Raw genomic sequence first — 17,338 nt, 5'->3', positions numbered from 1 at the left:
AAAAAAGGTAAAGGAAGACGTTGAGATCCTTTAGATGATAAGCACGAAAGCAGTAATTACAATTCAAGCACTCTTTAAAATATTACCGTTTTTCTTCTGTGACCACTTTTGCAGAAACAACTTCTTTGCTCTCAAACTCTTCTGAGACTATTAAAAAAATTAAATACTTATGTCAAGATACTTTCCATGTTGGGGAATTGTGTCAGAGTCACTGAGGATGTCAGAAAATGGGGGATCCTATGACCCAGTTTAGCATGCTAATCCTCCCCTCCTCCTTCTACTTATGGTTTTCCACAAACCATAGTTTAGTATTGTGTCCAAGTATGGGAAACTGTGTATTCAAATCAAACCAGGATCAAACTAAATCAAATCAGAATCTAATCATGCTTATGGATCCTTCTTGGTTAACAAACCACAGTTAACATTCTCATTTAGTGTGTAGCCCATCTGTCAGCTATTGTAACAAAGTCTCATCATTGTTACTTTTTGTACTTGCCTTGTACAGCTAGGTAGCATGAAGTGCTGACACTTCCTGCCTCATTGGTAGCAGTGCAAGTAAATCTTCCACTGTCTTCTGCAAAAGCTTCTCGAATCACAAGGCGAGCCACTCCTGCCTCAAAGGTAATCTGAAAATCTATGGAACTCTCAATGTGATAGTCTTCTCTGTACCATGAAATAGTTGGTGCAGGATATGCAGAGATGCGACATTCCAGAATGACAGACTCTCCTTCCATAACAGTCACATTTTTCAGGACCTAGATAAGACACATTCAGAGTATTCATATAATTTGATAATAAACAACGGTTTTTTTAAAAAAAAGGGCAGGAAAATAGCTCTTTACTTTAAAATTATTATCATTGAATTAACACTCCAGCTCCCAGTGCATAGTGCATAAACATTGATGCACTGCTCAGTGCATAGAAATTGAATAACAATCATCACAACTTTAAATATGGTTTGTCTAGGACTGTTGGCAGAGTTGCTTTGCAACCTGGTTAACTAGCAACCAGCAGAGAATCTCCATTTGTACTCTTGACAAATTCTAGCAGAAAGAAGTCATATGTGGCTTTAGCCTCAATGCAAAAAATGTTCTTCAGCTTGGTTTCTATATAAGGCCACACCAAGGCAGAACTGGCCAGCAGTCAAATCCTTGTACATGCCCAACCTTGCCTGTGATTTGCTCTGGGACTGGTCAGTTCAGAGGCAGCATTCTATTGGTTAGGCTGGAAATGCTGATCTAAAATGGACGTAGTATGCACAACTATGCAACATATCATCTCAAGGAATTGGTTGATGAGCCTTGTTTACACGCTCAGGATTTAATCAACTAGGTGACATTGTGAAGAATGTTTCCTCTGTTTGGTTGACTGAGCTTATCAGGTTGTTGTTGTTTTTGAAAAAAGGTAGCCCATATTCACTTTTCCTATATAAGCACTATTAGTTGGTCATATAGGTCCATGGTATTGGTTCACCTCACGTTCTGCTGCTTTCTGTCTGTGGTATATTGGCCTTGTATTCTTCTATTATATTGATAAAAGGCACTTTGAGAGTGGTAGATCCTGATACAATCAAGATTTCAGGTGTTTTTCAGCTCTGCAATTATTATTAGTCAATGACAGGCATGACAAGGGCACAATTTCACAACTTTCTAGAATCGAATCTGCTGAACCCATGGCAACTCACCATCTGACTGTCAAGGTGCAAACAGTGACACTTAAGAAAGTTCTGGTGAATCATTCTAGCCCTTCCCCCCGCCCCAAACCACAGGTAAATTCCATTGTTTCAGTAAGACTTATTTCCAGTAGGACATCCCAACCCAGCAATTAGTCACCACTGTGTATATGGAGTTTGGCATGCACAGCTTCCACTATTCATTTCAGCCAAGAGAACAGACCCATACATGCATTTGTCTGTGCTTTGGATTTGCTCCCTCCATTGAAATGAATGGAGAAAACCCTTGTACACAGCAATTTCATACGTGGATCACATCACACTTGTAGTACTGACTTTTGTCAGTGAGGATATGACTGGCATTTCGTATGACTGGCTGAAAACCTCTAGGATTGATCTTGCTTTGCGTCCATCAACTGACTACACACACTAGATGGCACCAGAGCTTCATCATATTTTGATTGGGGGGGGAGGACAATAAAGAGCAGATTATTTATTTATTTATTTATTATTTAATTTGTATCCCACCCTTCCTCCCAGCAGGAGCCCAGGGCAGCAACTGTTTACTGTTGGAAAAGTGCAAATGCTGTATTAGAAAAACATCTACTACTTACTGTTACTATGGATGGGGGTATGGCGGGAACTTCTGCTGGTACAGGAACTCTAGCAGCTTCAATCACCTGGGGATATTTAAAGCTGAGTTAACACATGACATGCAAAATTGAGAAAGTGAACAACAGCATGCATAAGAATGCAAGTAAGATTCCTTGTCCATCCTTTTCTGCTGCTTGCTATGACAAAAAATGATCCTAGGATCTTTAGCATTGCATGGTGCAACACAAGAATCACTACACATGGTACACAAAGTCAGTAGGGAAGATATATTTTAAGGGGGAAAGAGGGTGGTAATGAAGGAAAGTTGTAAACATGCCAGGTTACTCTGGATGCAAATATGGATGGTTGGAATGCGTTTGATGACAAACCTGTGGTTCGCCTTCTTGCATTAATTCAATGTGTTCTCGTTCCCGCACCAGACCACCTGTCACGCTCACACCTATTTCTCTTTTCATTTCTGTACCGTAACGCTTCTGATAGGTGTCTGTGGTCTCTACAAAAGGAAACTGAGGGGAGACTACTTTTTCTGCCAGCATTCTGGGTTCAGGTGACTTTGCAAGACGAGGCCTCACAGACTTGGTGATCTTTGGAACAGAAGTTGCTGACAACTCCTTTTGCAGAGTAGCTATAGCAGATCCTGCTATTGAAACCTAACCAACCCAAAAGAAAGAGAGTTACCACTTTGCTATTTTTTTAAAAAGTTGCACAATATATTAGCCAAGCAAATACATGTAAAAGGGTAGAAAGGAACACCATTCCATTATTGTAACTGTTACTTTTTGAAAGATTAAAATTAATCAATTATTTTTTCTATCATCAATTAGCTGCTGCTCTAATTTTTGAAATTATGAGAAACCGTGTTTTAATATTTTTACATTATTCAAATGAAAATGAGAGATTATTCGGGATTTGCTGTTAAGGAGCAACAAGGGTGATAAGGGTCATATAACCTGACCTTAGGCCTCGTTAGACAGAAATTCAGAGTATATTACCCATGATTTCATGGTAAATATTCAAACATACAAACTAAGTGTACTAATTTACTTCCACTTAGGCATACATATTAGGCATACAATACATATATGTTTGTTTACTAAAAAAATTATTTGGAAACCAAATTAGTAATTCCCACAACATTTTTGCATTATTTAGATTAATTGAGGGTTAAAAAAAGGTGCATTCATAATGTAAAGATGAAGAGACAACACAAATCTGAATGCTACACATGAACTAGATGGGATCATTACAGGATGATACCTGTGAAGGACACAATTAAAATATCATCTAGAAATAGGACAACAGGAATATTAAAGTAATGCAAAAGCATAAAGTTCTAGTGGAGGCATATCGTATAGCATGTATTATGAATGTATAGTATGTTAATTCCTAAACTAATTTAGTATGCAGAAGAAAGAAGAAAGAAAGTATCATTTTATGAATTATTCAATTAAAGCATGGGGTGAACATTTAGAGAGAATTTTCTACTCTTCTTGAGAAGAAAGGAGTTTGCCAGGCATATAGCATTTTATTTAGGATTCCTTTCCCTCTCCCCACCTTCCATCATCTTGTTTCTTTCTGGATGAGAGCTAATATTATTATGATCACTTGGTCAATAAAAATTGAGTATCTCAGGTGACTTTACAGACTGCTTATGCAGATAGATCTGCATGAATATATTCTATTTAACAGAGAATAGTCTACTAAAAGCATCAATAATGCCTTATCTTTACCTGTAGCATTTTAATATTAGATTTTGGAGGATGGGGTGGGAGGAGAATGACTTATGGGCAGGATCCACAAATCTCCTCCCCCCACATACACCCGAGGGCTACTGTGTTTTCTGGCCCAAGTGCATATAGTGGTTGTTTCAGGTAGCATAGCTGTTTGCTGAACACACCCTTCCCCTCCCTCTTCCTCTTACCTCATAAGTATGATCTGGTTTAGGAACAGTAATTTTTGAAACTGTAAAATGAGGGCTTGCTGTGCGGGGACGTGTGTGTTCCACATGGATTGATTTTTCGAATGATGTTTCTGCAGTCCTTTTAATCTACATTAACCAACAAAATGCTTTGTTGAGAAAATGATGCCTTTTGCCAAATACATAAAACAGAAACAGAGATGTTCAACAGCCATTAGAATGACTGCATGGTTAAACTTGAGTCTCACCTGTGTCGAAACAGCCATTCCCGTTTTTTCAGTAGCTGCAATGTGTCTCTCGGGAGGAACGTGAACCTCCTCAGTTTTCACTGGTTTGCTGACAACATGATGTTCTGGTGGTAACTCAACAACCCGTCTTGGTAAAGCATGCTCTTTATATCCATATTCCAAAGTTGCCTGTTCAGAATAAGCTTCTTCACCATAATCTGCCTCTCTTGGTTCTCTAATGCGCGCTAGATCAACTGCATGAACAACTGTGGCTACAGCTTCAGCTTTTTTGCCAACACCAATCTAAAGGTAACATTTATAGAATATTGACACATATCTAGGCTATTGACAGAATGGTTAGTGCAGAAGACAGACATGGAGGCACTTTGCTTATTCATTATTCCATAATCCAGATGCTTCCTTATTCCATATTTATATCTCATGGACTCCCTATTACTACTATATGTATATATATTTAATGGCCCCAGGCATTCTGGAGCCCCTGTTTCTTGAAAACAAATTTCATGTGCATTTGAAATATCCAGATTTGAAGGATGAAAGATTCCACTGTACACAATGCAGACAGATAAATGTATAAATACAGTATATCTAATACTGTATTTGAAGACAGATGCAAGCATTTTCCCCTACCCCAGGTGTCTGCTCCTATTGAATACTTACATGTAGAGGTGTGGGTGGGTGGGTGTGCACATGCACATATAAAAAAGCAACATTTTCTGAAACCCATATATAATAAGCTCAATGCATATGAAGACTTGCAGACAAAAACATATATGCACAAATGCACTAGCATTTCAGAAAATTGTACAGATAATTTTGCAACACGTATTTTAAAAAGACCTTGGATGGTTTTTTACTACATTTTACTATATCTGCACCTGCTGTGTGGTACAATTCTCCTTAGCTCTTGACAGAATGATACAGATAACTCCTGTCTCAAAAAAATTAACTTCCAGGGTAGTTTGGTCTTCTGCATGGTCTCTTGACTAAATTATCATAGGTTTGCCTGAGACTCTCCCTTTTAAAGTGCATGACAAATCATTATTTAAACTGTTTTTTTAATGCACTGAACTAAGATCTTGTGGCTTTTTAAAAAAAGTAGATTATTAGTTTAAATAAGTTATTTTGGAACCTTGGCCCTAATGACAAAAGGAGCTAGAAACGAAATGTTTGCTATTTTCTTAATATTCTATTTCATCTAGCTATACCCATGAGTAACAAAAAATATACCTGTAAAATAATTATACTTTAAAAAAAGCTACCTATTTCAAAGGGGGCACATTTGTTGTGATAGAACAATGTCACACAAGCCATTGCAAATGGCATTCTGCAGGTGTGGATGTTTAGTTTTTTAAAAAAAAACTTTCATAAGTGCATTTCACATTTTTGAAAGCTTTATTCACCTGATCGTGAACTAGATGAATTTGTTCTCTTTTGACAGCAACTTCTTCTCTAGTTCTTGATATTTTATCTTGCTCCCTGCGTTTGTCAACAGCAATGATTGTCGGAGCTACGACAGTTTTCTCAGCCTCCTTTCTTATCATCTGATCATTATAGCGAGAACAGAAGTTTAAGACACATTAACATCTCAAACACAAAAGGTACCAAAATAAGGGATGACACTTGGAATGCATGGACAGGGAGAGGTTAACAAGATTAAAGGCCTGGTCCCCAGTAGAATGGCCTAGCTCCTGTACAGAATAAATGCTGATGCTTGGTTATTTAATCAGCCTACTAGTCAAACATTAGAAAATTAAGATGCAATTTAGTATATGAATTTTTTAAAGCCTGAAATGTTATCCCAGGGAAGCTGTGAACATATTAGGGAACACCATAATGGGGAAAAATACCACTTTCCATTTCTCTTAAGAAATCCAACACCAGCAGCGTATTAAAAAGTTAGTACATTTATTGAAGGCATATGAGAATGTCAATATGAGGATGGGATATGAGAATGACTATCACATCACCAGCAGGTGTATTCACCTTTTCTTGGATAAGGTGGACTTGTTCTTGTTTGGCTGCAATCCCTTCTGTTGTTTTTACTGCTATGGTGGGCACTTTGGGTTTATCAGCAGTAATTACTACCTTAGGTACAGAAGGTTTCACGGGCTTCACAACTTCTTTCCTCATCTGATATTTTTCGTAAAAAGAAAGGTGTGATTAAATATGATATGGTGTTGCAAAACTATTAACAGGGCATCAGGAAGAAGCAAGGCAAGGATCGGCAAAGCACAAGGGATTATGAAGAGACAAAAACAATAGAATTTCTTTGCAGAACCTAAAATTAGTATTATGTAAGGGCTGTGCACAGTCCCATCTTAATCCTATATGACATCATTACTTTCCGTAGAGTTCCACCATACTTGAAACTGGTGAAGGGGAATCAATTTTGAAATTAAGCAGAAAAATACTCATTTATCTGCTTGCTTAAAATTACCTTCACATCCAATTTCACCAATTAGTGAGAGTATTTAGATGCATATATCACCACAAATGAACTTTCTGTAATCACATTGTGCTGGATATCTATGTGGAACTAGTTGCAGAAATAATGTAATATATGTTGGAACTGCAAACCAAACTAAGTTACCAAATGTGATTTTTGAGGTTTGCGGAGCTCATTGTCAGTTTGTTAAGCCAACACAATAGGCCCTTTCTTTAAGGTTGATCTCCTTGCTAGCAACAACACTGAAACCAATGAGACCTTTTGAACTGGGCAAAAATATTTAGGGAGTTTCATTGGGCAAATTGTGAATGCTGATGAGTGTTTTTCCTGCTTGCTGTCTGCAACAAAAAAGCAACCTGTAAAATGTCAGTACTTATTTGGTGATAATTTTGAGTGTCATAGTAAGGAAAAAGCACATAATCTATATGTTTTAACATTGAAAGTTCCAATTATGATTTTTTTTAATATGCAGGATTCCTCTTGAAATCACCTGAATTGCTGATTTGCTTTCATAAAAACAAAACAAAACAAAAAACAGGCCTTTTATAAAAGCTTCTATTGTTGCAGCATAATACAGCTAATAAGGAATCAAAAGGAAATTAAAAGCAACTGGCAAAGAATATAATTTGCAACATCTTTAATAGCTGTATTCACCTTTTCATGAGTGATGTGAATTTGTTCTCGTTTGGTCGAAATTTCTTCTCTGGCTCTTGAAATCTGTTCATGTTCCTTTAATGTGTCGGTGGAAATTATTACTTTAGGTACAGGAACTTTCACTGGTTCCTTTCTTATCTGGTGTTTATGAAAGAAAGAAAGAAAGAAAGAAAGAAAGAAAGAAAGAAAGAAAGAAAGAAAGAAAGAAAGAAAGAAAGAAAGAAAGAAAGAAAGAAAGAAAGAAAGAAAGAAAGAAAGATTAAGTCATACCAAATCTCAAAAATAAATCACATCACTTTATCTAGGAACATGGATTTAATCCCCAGAGGCCATAATCCAACACAGAGCTAAATCAATGAGTTTAAATGGATTTAACTCTATCCTGCATTATGGCCAGCAACCTAGAACTGGAATTGTTACACATTCTATGCCTGAATAATTGTGCAAAGTTAGTAAAGCCTATAGCTGCAATCCTAAACATACTGGAGGCTGATATAATCTTTCTCCATAGAAGAATTTCTTTGAGGCAGTATTCATGGTTGCAGATTACTACAATGTGATAAAAATTGATGGGTAGTAAGTGAGATCAGGAATCTGATTAACAAGTGGGCTCATCAAGTAGGCATTGTGAGAGCAGGGGCACAGGATATAAATTCAGAAGAGCAAAATTACCACAGGCCTAACCACAAGTGCCAAAGACACTTGAAGAGAGACACTGCTTACAAGTGCCTGTACGCTAATGCTAGGAGCCTCCGAACCAAGATGGGAGAACTGGAGTGCTTGGTCTTAGAGAAGAGCATTGATATAGTGAGCATAACCGAGACCTGGTGGAATGGAGAAAACCAGTGGGATACGGTTATCCCTGGATATAAACTGTATCGGAAGGACAGGGAAGGACGTATTGGTGGCGGAGTCGCTCTATACGTGAAAGAAGGCATTGAATCCAGCAAGCTCGAAACCCCAAAAGAGGCAGACTCCTCCACAGAATCGTTGTGGGTGCTGATACGATCTATCGTCCCCCTGATCAAAATGCTCAGGGAGACCTTGAGATGAGATATGAAATTGAGGAAGCATCCAAACTAGGAAATGTGGTAGTAATGGGTGACTTCAACTACCCGGACATAGACTGGCTGCATATGTGTTCCAGTCATGACAAAGAAGCAAAGTTTCTAGATATTCTAAATGACTATTCCCTAGACCAGTTGGTCATGGAACTGACCAGAGGGACGGCAACCCTGGACTTAATCCTCAGTGGGGACCGGGACCTGGTGCGAGATGTAAGTGTTGTTGAACCGATTGGGAGCAGTGACCACAGTGCTATTAAATTAAACATACATGTAACTGGCCAATTGCCAAGAAAATCCAACACGGTCACATTTGACTTCAAAAGAGGAAACTTCACAAAAATGAGGGGATTGGTAAAAAGAAAGCTGAAAAACAAAGTCCAGAGGGTCACATCACTCGAAAATGCTTGGAAGTTGTTTAAAAACACTATATTAGAAGCTCAACTGGAGTGCATACCGCAGATCAGAAAAGGTACCGCCAGGGCCAAGAAGATGCCAGCATGGTTAACGAGCAAAGTCAAGGAAGCTCTTAGAGGCAAAAAGTCTTCCTTCAAAAAATGGAAGTCTTGTCCAAATGAAGAAAATAAAAAAGAACACAAACTCTGGCAAAAGAAATGCAAGAAGACAATAAGGGATGCTAAAAAAGAATTTGAGGAGCACATTGCTAAGAACATAAAAACCAACAACAAAAAATTCTATAAATACATTCAAAGCAGGAGACCATCTAGGGAGGCGATTGGACCCTTGGATGATAAGGGAGTCAAAGGTGTACTAAAGAACGATAAGGAGATTGCAGAGAAGCTAAATGAATTCTTTGCATCTGTCTTCACAGTGGAAGATATAGGGCAGATCCCTGAACCTGAACTAACATTTGCAGAAAGGGATTCTGAGGAACTGAGACAAATAGTGGTAACGAGAGAGGAAGTTCTAAGCTTAATGGACAATATAAAAACTGACAAATCACCGGGCCCGGATGGCATCCACCCGAGAGTTCTCAAAGAACTCAAAGGTGAAATTGCTGATCTGCTAACTAAAATATGTAACTTGTCCCTTGGGTCCTCCTCCGTGCCTGAGGACTGGAAAGTGGCAAATGTAACACCAATCTTCAAAAAGGGATCCAGAGGGGATCCCAGAAATTACAGGCCAGTTAGCTTAACTTCTGTCCCTGGAAAACTGGTAGAAAGTATTATTAAAGCTAGATTAACTAAGCACATAGAAGAACAAGCCTTGCTGAAGCAGAGCCAGCATGGCTTCTGCAAGGGAAAGTCCTGTCTCAGTAACCTATTAGAATTCTTTGAGAGTGTCAACAAGCATATAGATAGAGGTGATCCAGTGGACATAGTGTACTTAGACTTTCAAAAAGCGTTTGACAAGGTACCTCACCAAAGGCTTCTGAGGAAGCTTAGCAGTCATGGAATAAGAGGAGAGGTCCTCTTGTGGATAAGAAATTGGTTAAGAAGCAGAAAGCAGAGAGTAGGAATAAACGGACAGTTCTCCCAGTGGAGGGCTGTAGAAAGTGGAGTCCCTCAAGGATCGGTATTGGGACCTGTACTTTTCAACTTGTTCATTAATGACCAAGAATTAGGAGTAAGCAGTGAAGTGGCCAAGTTTGCTGACGACACTAAATTGTTCAGGGTTGTTAAAACAAAAAGGGATTGCGAAGAGCTCCAAAAAGACCTCTCCAAACTGAGTGAATGGGCAGAAAAATGGCAAATGCAATTCAATATAAACAAGTGTAAAATTATGCATATTGGAGCAAAAAATCTGAATTTCACATATACGCTCATGGGGTCTGAACTGGCGGTGACCGACCAGGAGAGAGACCTCGGGGTTGTAGTGGACAGCACGATGAAAATGTCGACCCAGTGTGCGGCAGCTGTGAAAAAGGCAAATTCCATGCTAGCGATAATTAGGAAAGGTATTGAAAATAAAACAGCCGATATCATAATGCCATTGTATAAATCTATGGTGCGGCCGCATTTGGAATACTGTGTACAGTTCTGGTCGCCTCATCTCAAAAAGGATATTCTAGAGTTGGAAAAGATTCAGAAGAGGGCAACCAGAATGATCAAGGGGATGGAGCGACTCCCTTACGAGGAAAGGTTGCAGCATTTGGGGCTTTTTAGTTTAGAGAAAAGGCGGGTCAGAGGAGACATGATAGAAGTGTATAAAATTATGCATGGCATTGAGAAAGTGGATAGAGAAAAGTTCTTCTCCCTCTCTCATAATACTAGAACTCGTGGACATTCAAAGAAGCTGAATGTTGGAAGATTCAGGACAGGCAAAAGGAAGTACTTCTTTACTCAGCGCATAGTTAAACTATGGAATTTGCTCCCACAAGATGCAGTAATGGCCACCAGCTTGGACGGCTTTAAAAGAAGATTAGACAAATTCATGGAGGACAGGGCTATCAATGGCTACTAGCCATGATGGCTGTGCTCTGCTACCCTAGTCAGAGGCAGCATGCTTCTGAAAACCAGTTGCTGGAAGCCTCAGGAGGGGAGAGTGTTCTTGCACTCGGGTCCTGCTTGCGGGCTTTCCCCAGGCACCTGGTTAGCCATTGTGAGAACAGGATGCTGGACTAGATGGGCCTATTTGAAGGCCTATTCTGTGGCAGTACGGACAGCAAAGACATCTTTTTTCTCTGCTGCCATTGCATCTGCGCGGAGTCGTTCAGCGGAGCTGTTTCGAGTGGTTAGGGGTCTTTTACATTCGGACCACTGAGAGGATAATATACACCACTCAACAACCCGCTGTCAAGAGTTTGCATGACATTTTGCGGGTAAAATCACTCAGATTCGCTCCCACTTAGATGCTAGGATTGATACAGTCTCAGGGGATGTAACTTTGGCGCCTGCCTGTCCAATATTGATGGATTCTTTTCAATTTGTGCAGCCTGAGGATGTGGACAGGATCCTTGGAGATGTGAGAGCCACCACATGTCTGCTGGACCCTTGCCCTTCCTGGCTTATAAAAAAGGCCAGACAGGGACTGGCTGAGTGGGTGAAAGGAGTGGTCAACGCCTCCTTACAACAAGGCAGAATTCCAAGGTGCCTAAAGGAGGCAGTTGTGAGACCTTTTATTGAAAAAACCCTCCCTGGACCCCTTAAACATGGATAACTACCGGCCAGTGTCCAATATTCCATTCTTGGGTAAGGTAATAGAGCGTGTGGTGGCCTCTCAGCTCCAGAGATTCCTGGATGAAAGGGAGTATCTAGATCCATTTCAATCTGGTTTCAGGCCTGGGTATGGGACGGAGATGAATTGGTTGCCTTGGTGGACGACCTACGCAGAGAACTGGACAGGAAGAGTGTGTCCCTGTTGGTTCTGCTGGACCTCTCAGCGGCTTTCGATACCATCAACCATGGTATCCTCCTGGACTACCTAGCTGGGATGGGATTTGGGGGCACTGTTTTGCAGTGGCTCCGGTCATTCCTGGAGGGGCGAACCCAGAAGGTGGTATTGGGGAACTCCCATTCGACCCCTTGGCCGTTGGCCTGTGGAGTCCCTCAGGGTTCAGTCTTGTCCCCTATGTTATTTAACATCTACATGAAACCGCTGGGAGAGGTTGTTTGGGCGTTTGGAGTTTGGTGCCACCAGTATGCTGATGACACCGAACTCTATTTCTCCTTTCCACCTTCTTCCAAGGAAGCTGTCTTGGTTTTAAACCGGTGTCTGACATCAGTGGTGGATTGCATGAGGGTGAACAAATTGAGGCTTAATCCAGACAAGACAGAGGTGCTCCTGGTCAGTCGTAAGGCAGATCAGGGAATAGGGATACAGCCTGTGCTGGATGGGGTTATACTCCCCCTGAAGACACAGGTTTGCAGTTTGGGTGTCCTCCTGGACTCAGCGTTAAATTTGGAGTCCCAGGTTTCTGCAGTGGCCAGGAGGGCTTTTGCACATTTGAGATTAGTGCGCCAACTGCACCCGTTCCTTGACCCGTCTGATCTGGCCACGGTGACACATGCCTTAGTCACATCCCGTATAGATTACTGTAACGCGCTCTATGTGGGGCTGCCTCTGAAGACTGCTCGGAAACTTCAGTTGGTACAATGTGCTGCAGCCAGAATGTTAACTGGGGCTGATTACAGGGACCATACAACTCCCCTGTTAAAAAAGCTCCACTGGCTGCCAGTTTGTTTCCGGACACAATTCAAAGTGCTGGTGCTGACCTATAAAGCCCTACATGGCTTGGGTCAAGGCTATTTGTCAGACCGCATTGCCCTCTATGTGCCTGCCCGGGCCCTGAGATCCTCAGGAGAGGCCCTTCTTTCAATACCTTCATCCGCACAAGTACAACTAGTGAGGATACGAGATAGGGCCTTCTCGGTGGCTGCCCCTAGGCTTTGGAATTCCCTCCCTAAGGAGATAAGAATGGCCTCTTCCCTGCAGTCCTTTCGTCGACAGGTAAAAACTTTCTTATTTCAGCAAGACTTTGATTCCGAAGGCGGCTAAGGATAGGCCCAAAAGGAGGTTATATTGTTCTTGCTTGTTTATTTTTTAATTATTCTGATTTTATGAGTATAGTTTTTAATTATCAGAAACAGTTTAATGCTATTTTAAATTAGAGTTCATTTTTTAATTATATCTGTTTATATTTATTTATTTATGTATTATATGCTTTTAACTTTGGTAGGTTTTAATTGTATCTGCTTTTTATTTGGAAGCCGCCGTGAGTTCCAATTTGGAAAAATGGAGGGGTATAAATAAAGTTAATAATAATAATAATAATAATAATAGGCACACACATTCTGTCATGAGAGTCTTCCAAATCCGAACAAAAGGGAAATTGATGCATGACTTATCACATGAAGTATAAAGCTTGTAAATGAAACACAAATGACCTTTCCATGGGTAAAACAGGTACTACTCACCTTTTCCTGGATGATGTGTATTTGTTCTTGTTTAGCAGCAACTTCTTCTCTAGTTCTTGATATTATCTCTTGTTCTCTGGCTTTACCAGTAGTAACAACAATGGTAGCTTCCTTTTTAATCTGATTGTGCAAACAAAGAAAACCAAGCCTTAATATTTACTTTTGGCAACAGTTACTTAAAATAAAATAAAAAATCACAAACATAATGGCAAATGTAGGAAAATATGCTTGGGGACAAGTTATTTCAAGCTCAGCGTGGGCAGGGGTGAAGGATAACTATTAGGGAAACCTTTGTCAGTATTATAAAAATAATGTGAGATTAACCAGACTATCTACGGATAATGCTGAATAATTGTTTACTGGGGTTATTAAAATTGCTTCTGAGACATCTATCTAAACATGGTTTTAAAACTATTAGCTAATTCCTGTCATTAATATAAAATGGCAATGGTTTATATTTAAATGTTTTTCTTAATCATTAATGCATATTTATATGGAACTGAAACACTTGCTAGTATTTTGTTAATTTGTAATATATATATATATATATGCTTATACATATAATTATATATAATTTTACTTACCTGCTCCTGGGCGGGCTGAATGTGTACTGCAGCCATTGCTGCCCTTTTAGCAGCAGTAGCCTGTTCTACAGCAGTTGGAAGAGGTTCTCTTCCCCTGGCCATGTCAACAGCAGCAACTACCGTAGCAACAGCTGCTGTCTTCTCAATGTCCTGTAGGACCCAAATGAGTCACATGAAAAGATGCCTCTTTTCCCCAGAGGCTTAAAAACAACAACATAACAACAAAAGCAATAAGCTCAAGGCAAGCAGATGGGCTTAAAACTCAGTCCAGGGATGGACCTGGATCCTGTGGCTTTCCAGATCTCATTGGACTCCAGCTCCCATCATCCCTGACCATTGGCCATGTTGACTGGGGCTGATGGGAGCTGGGAGTCCAATAATATCGAGAGGGCTGCAGGTTAGCCACCCTTGACTTAATTTAATTTAAACATCAGGGTACAACTGTCTAAATAGATGTACAGGCAGATATTGACACACAGCCTTTGAAATTCCATGTAAACAGAGGAACTCACTGTCAGAGCCTCACAACATAGAGCAACAGCCTTCAAAAATGTTTCTAAAGAAAGGTCTTACCTCTGTAACTGCAGCAGCACCAACTCCGATAGCAGCAGCCGCTGCAGCAGTGCCACTGACAGTGATCTGTTCTTGGGCACCATATCTCCCCTCCCATCTTTCTTCAGTCTTCATTTGGGTCGTACTTGTAGTTATTCTGGTGTCTTTCATTCTTGTTTCCGATGTAGCTACATAACCTTCCTGTCTCCAAGGAGGAAGAACCTCAGCACCCACAGCTCCTGTTGCCTGTGTTTTACGGACCAAGATGGGGGATTTCACAGGCCTGATAGGCGAAGTGGAAACTGAGAGCCTCCCAACCATAGCAGGAGACACGGACCTGTTGAATAAAAGTAACATATTGCTGATGCCATGGAAGCAGCCCCACAAACACAATTTTAAAATAGCATTGAAGTTTGGTTGTTGGTTAGAACAGCTTTGTATTTAAGCAATCATCTGGTGGACCTAGGCAAGAATGAACTGCATGTAAGAAAGTAAGCTGCTGGAGGAGAGAAGCCCCTCCTCTGTGCCCAACATAGAAATGGAACAGGTTGCTGGAGGAGAGGCAGACCTCTCCATCCCTCCTCTGCCAGCTCCGAGGAAGCTAGTAAACACTTTTGCAGACTAGTACAAGGATGGGTTAAAACATTCTGATCTGATTGCACAGATGTTTGTGCTCTGTATACAAACTGATAATGCTGTCTGCTTACAGGAAATCAGCAAAATATGAATGGATGTGTTCAGTATTTTGAGTATAAATTAAATTGGCTCCATTAAAATCAAGAAAAATTATCTTGATTATTATTGGCAAAAAATAAAAGGAAGAAAAGCGAGTGTGGCCAGTAGGCAAGAGAGGTGTAGGGCTCAGAAATTGGCTCAGTAAAGATGTCTTAGATGGTACCTGACTAACAGAGCAATCCAACAAAATGCATGTTTCATTCCACCACACCTTTCCCCGGCATATTGGCTGCTGGAACAGAAGACTGCAGGACTGAGCTGAATGGGCTCTGGCTGTGGCGTATGTCCCATTCCTGTCAGTTCTGCCCCCAACACACCACCGGAATGCCCCTTTTTCAAGGCTTCCACTGGTTCCACTTGCACTGGTCTCAGCTGAGTCGACAGTGCCTGGGTGGTGGTGGGGTTCCCTGGAGGCAGCACATTGTGGGGGGGACTTCTGCTGATGGAGCTGGCTGCACCGACACCTTTCCTCCGCCACAGCTATGCCGCACCCAGCAGCCCCTCCGCCTGGCGAAAAGAGCTGTTGGATTGCATCCTAAGTGGTACGTGGAGAGGACCGATTGAAATCAATGGACTTAACTGAGTAATTTAATCTACATCAGAATCAGTACTCTAAATATCTAGGGATTTATATACATCCCAAAATCAAGTTTTGTTTTTAAATTTTTTAAATTGTGTTTTTAAATTGTTTTTTGTGTTTTAAAATTTGTATATATATATTTAATGTTTTTAATTGCTGTAAACCACCCAGAGAGCTTCGGCGATGGGGCGATATATAAATGTAATAAATAAATAAATAAAATAGTTCTTTGTACATCTAGAGCCAAACATTTAACTCTAATTTTATTCTGATGAAAGAAACTGCATTAGGGAACTGTGTCCTGTAGGTGTCGCTTTTGCATTACCGTTGTATTTATACGGTTGCTTGGCAGCAGATATCTATGAGGTAAGTATTTCTTCCAATCATTAATATTACATATGCCCCATATATTTTTTCTTTAACAAAATTTATATTGTAATTCTAAATAAAACATCTACACAAGTTCTCAAATAATATAAACTATATTAAAATTGTCAATAAAAATCAAAGTTGAAATCAAGTTTTAAAAAATGAAAATATGATTAAAATAAAAAGCTAAAATATGCACTGTATGCTAAAATTAGATTAAAATACATTCAGTTTGACATGTCTGGGTAGGCTTGCCTAGAAAGAAAAGTTTTTAGTAGACACCAAAAATGCACCTGTCTAATATTGCCACCCTGGGCTCCTACTGGGAGGAAAGACAGGATATTATTGTTGTTGTTGTTGTTAACAACAACAACAACAACATTAATATCATCATCAGTGGGCAAGGACTGCCAGAAGGTAGGAGCTGCCACACTAAAAGATAAAGTGCAGAACAAACATTATGTGGCTCTTGCAAAAGTGACATTGCTCGGATCAAAGTGTTCAAGCTGGGGGTTCACACGATAGAATGCTCTCTCATCACAAATTAAAATTTTAAAAAGAAAAGAAATTCCTATGCATTATTTATTTATTTTTGCATATGCAAAAGTGCATCTACTCTCTTATAGTATAGATAAGCAACCATTGCCTTAGGTGTGGCCCTCTAAGCCGAGAGAGAAAGATAGAGAGAGAGAATAAATGGATGATGGGAAGAAAGGGAGAAATAAAGGAGAAAGAATGAATGGGTGCTTGAGTTATTAAGTGTAAATAAGTGTGCCTTTGTATATGCATGCATGTGACAACTAGTGTGTTGGGGAGAGGATGGATGGATGGATGGATGGATGGATGGATGGATGGATGGATTGGTGATAGATGAATGGAGGGAAGAAAGGAAGTGAGAGAAGGTGTGGTCACACCAAGATTTTGGGTGACTCCACCAGTATGTGAACCCAATCACTTTCCCTGAAGAGAATATGACCCTCAACCCCCAAAAGCTTTCCAACTTCTGTTTCAAAGTATCTCA

The 17,338-nt window shown here is 40.1% G+C and overlaps 1 protein-coding gene across 23 annotated transcripts in view; it reads right to left on the bottom strand.

The window, feature by feature from the left end:
• TTN (titin) overlaps window positions 1-17,338 on the bottom strand; it is a 359,167-nt gene that overhangs the window by 326,958 nt on the left and 14,871 nt on the right. For 22 of the 23 annotated variants that reach the window (XM_061608344.1, XM_061608325.1, XM_061608332.1 and 19 more), the window contains exons 7-18: window positions 14,655-14,970; window positions 14,082-14,231; window positions 13,498-13,617; window positions 7,557-7,694; window positions 6,440-6,586; window positions 5,857-5,997; window positions 4,454-4,735; window positions 4,209-4,334; window positions 2,656-2,937; window positions 2,287-2,352; window positions 497-755; window positions 87-147 (exon numbers count right to left, since the gene is read on the bottom strand). In XM_061608344.1, coding sequence (XP_061464328.1) covers window positions 87-147; window positions 497-755; window positions 2,287-2,352; window positions 2,656-2,937; window positions 4,209-4,334; window positions 4,454-4,735; window positions 5,857-5,997; window positions 6,440-6,586; window positions 7,557-7,694; window positions 13,498-13,617; window positions 14,082-14,231; window positions 14,655-14,970 — 2,088 coding nt within the window. The remainder of the gene's footprint in view (window positions 1-86; window positions 148-496; window positions 756-2,286; window positions 2,353-2,655; window positions 2,938-4,208; window positions 4,335-4,453; window positions 4,736-5,856; window positions 5,998-6,439; window positions 6,587-7,556; window positions 7,695-13,497; window positions 13,618-14,081; window positions 14,232-14,654; window positions 14,971-17,338) is intronic. The other variant, XM_061608336.1, reaches the window with a different exon arrangement.

This window comes from Rhineura floridana, chromosome 2 (genome assembly GCF_030035675.1).
Source record: "Rhineura floridana isolate rRhiFlo1 chromosome 2, rRhiFlo1.hap2, whole genome shotgun sequence".
In the NCBI taxonomy this organism is placed as follows: Eukaryota; Metazoa; Chordata; class Lepidosauria; order Squamata; family Rhineuridae; genus Rhineura; species Rhineura floridana.
The sequence above is the reverse complement of the archived record's forward strand: the minus strand, read 5'-3'. Positions and strand labels throughout refer to the sequence as shown.